The 2,593-nt window shown below is 43.1% G+C and overlaps 1 protein-coding gene across 1 annotated transcript; it reads left to right on the top strand.

The window, feature by feature from the left end:
- The first annotated feature begins 804 nt into the window (after positions 1 to 804).
- Positions 805 to 1,932, top strand: NEUROG1 (neurogenin 1). Its single transcript, XM_056569458.1, has 2 exons — positions 805 to 893; positions 1,231 to 1,932. The coding sequence occupies exon 2, from the start codon at positions 1,244 to 1,246 to the stop codon at positions 1,916 to 1,918; it is 675 nt and encodes a 224-aa protein (XP_056425433.1). The 5' UTR covers positions 805 to 893; positions 1,231 to 1,243; the 3' UTR covers positions 1,919 to 1,932.
- Positions 1,933 to 2,593: the final 661 nt, after the last annotated feature.

Here is a 2,593-nt window from a genome sequence, read left to right as displayed (position 1 = left end):
GTGTGCAAATAAAAACACAAAACAAATTGTGACTTCATTCCCTTCAGAGGCTTTTGAACAGAACTCCCACATGGAGCTGTCAGCTTTGGGTAACATGCAGAATGTGATGTAAGGCTGTATGTGTATTCTGTTTTAGGATGCAACATCAGATAGGAGACATGTATTCACCAAATGGACACATATCTGATACACACAATCATGTAGCTACTGTATTTATTATTGGATACATCCTCTACCAATAGCTGGTTTCTATAGTAATATTTAGGCTAGATAGATAAGATAAGATATAGATAGATAGATAGATAGATAGATAGATAGATAGATAGATAGATAGATAGATAAGATAGTGAGATTGTGAACAGAAGTGTCATTGAATGTTCTAGAAGTTAAGCTCTTGTAACAATAAGGCTGTAAAGTCCTTTCATGGGGGAACGTGCCTGTGCCTTCCAGGCTAAGTAATCACTTTGTTCTTGTTTTCTTTTTCTTTTCTTCCCCCTTCTTCCTTTAATAGACTAATGGAGCAGGAGAAGCGGTGCAGGCTCACGTGTGCCCGGGGATTGGCTCTCGGTAATGACGGGCACACTCCCGGGGGAGGATGGAAGCCGGGACATAAATTATGCAGATCACAGGGAGTGCAGCACGGGGCAGACCTGATGCCTTCATTCATTCATTCATCCCTCGGTCCAGGGGGGGTGGGTGGGGGAGGGCTATTGTCTTACACACTATATAAGGTGTCTGAGGCCAGTCGTGTGCCAAACTCACTGCTCACACGAGCTCACAGTACAAGGATCACTTCAAAGACAAGAGCTGTCGCGTGTCCCTCAAGAGGAGCTCAACTTTTCTCCTTCCAAGACTTGTCCAAGACTTTTCTCCACTGCTCCACTCCCCTCCATGTAAGTATTGGGATTCCCTCTGTGCCTACTGTCATTTCAATACATCCTACCTACTTGTGGCACACTATAGTGCACCTGGCTGTATGCTTTAGGTTCTGCACATTTGTGGATCCAGTGCACTAGGATATATTGTCATAACTATAGTATAGACCTCCAGCTGTTGCAAAACTACAACTCCCAGCATGCCCGGACAGCCAACGGCTGTCCGGGCATGCTGGGAGTTGTAGTTTTGCAACAGCTGGAGGTCCACAGTGCCTGTACTGTTGTTCATTGCATGTTTAGTTGTATAAAATGTTGCAGATTACTCATCACTTGTTTTTTTTTTTCATCCTTGCAGAACTCCCCCCACCATGGACAGAGCCTACTCTGATTTTGACACCTCCAGTAGGATGTCATTCTCCCCATCAGATGATGAGGACTACAGCAGTGAACAGTCCCCTTCATACTCCACTGGAGACCTCACTCCTCCAGCACACACTCCAGAGAAGTGTGAGGAGGAGAAAAAGAGAAGAAGGGGTAGGAGCAGGGTGAAAAATGAAGCTGTTCTTCACACCATCAAGAAGACCAGAAGAGTGAAGGCCAATGACAGGGAAAGGAACAGAATGCATAATCTCAACTCAGCCTTAGATGAACTCAGAAGTATCTTGCCTTGCTTCCCTGACGACACAAAGTTAACTAAGATTGAAACTTTGAGACTGGCTCACAACTACATCTGGGCTCTGTCTGAAACCTTGAGGTTGGCTGACCAGACCAAAGACAAGACTCAAGTAGAACTTGTGCAAAGAGCATACATGAGCCCTGCAGATCCTCCAAGCCCTGGTAGTGATGCTGGGTCATGGATGTCCACAGCCTCCCCATCATCATCATCCTCCTCCTCCTCCTCCTTCTCAACCTGCACCTCTAATCCAAGCAGTCCAGCTATGTCAGAAGAATGTTATTATGGACACACAGAAAAGCTGTTCTCACTCCGCAGCATCCCTCAGAACTTCATGCAGCATTCGGCATGCTTTGTACAGTACCAGTAGATGTAGGGAGATGACAGTCTCTTGAGTGTTGGCCTTAATATGTGAACCTTCCTTTTTATTCTATCACAGTGTCCGCTAGTGTGAAATAGAAGCATGGGTGTCCTTAAAGGGATTATCCAGGAAAAAAAAATGTTTTTACATATCAACTGGCTCCAGAAAGTTGAACAGATTTGTAAATTACTTCTATTAAAAAATCTTAATCCTTTCAGTACTTATGAGCTTCTGAAGTTGAGTTGTTCTTTCCTGTCTAAGTGCTCTCTGATGACACGTGTCTCAGGAACCGCCCTATGGGGATTTTCTTCTACACTGGGCGGTTCCCGAGACACGTGTCATCAGAGAGCACTTAGACAGGAAAGAACAACTCAACTTCAGAAGCTGATAAGTACTGAAAGGATTAGGATTTTTTTTAATAGAAGTAATTTACAAATCTGTTTAACTTTCTGGAGCCAGTTGAGATATATATATATATATATATATATATATATATATATATATCCTTGTGGCACACTATAGTGCACCTGGCTGTATGCTTTAGGTTCTGCACATTTGTGGATCCAGTGCACTAGGATATATTGTTATAACTATAGTATAGACCTCCAGATGTTGTAAAACTACAACTCCCAGCAGTATATTGGAAAAAAAAAAAGTTTTTTCCTGGATAACCCCTTTAAGATT

The sequence above is a fragment of the Hyla sarda genome, chromosome 4 (genome assembly GCF_029499605.1).
Source record: "Hyla sarda isolate aHylSar1 chromosome 4, aHylSar1.hap1, whole genome shotgun sequence".
Taxonomy (NCBI): Eukaryota; Metazoa; Chordata; class Amphibia; order Anura; family Hylidae; genus Hyla; species Hyla sarda.
This window is presented reverse-complemented; position numbering and strand designations above follow the sequence as displayed.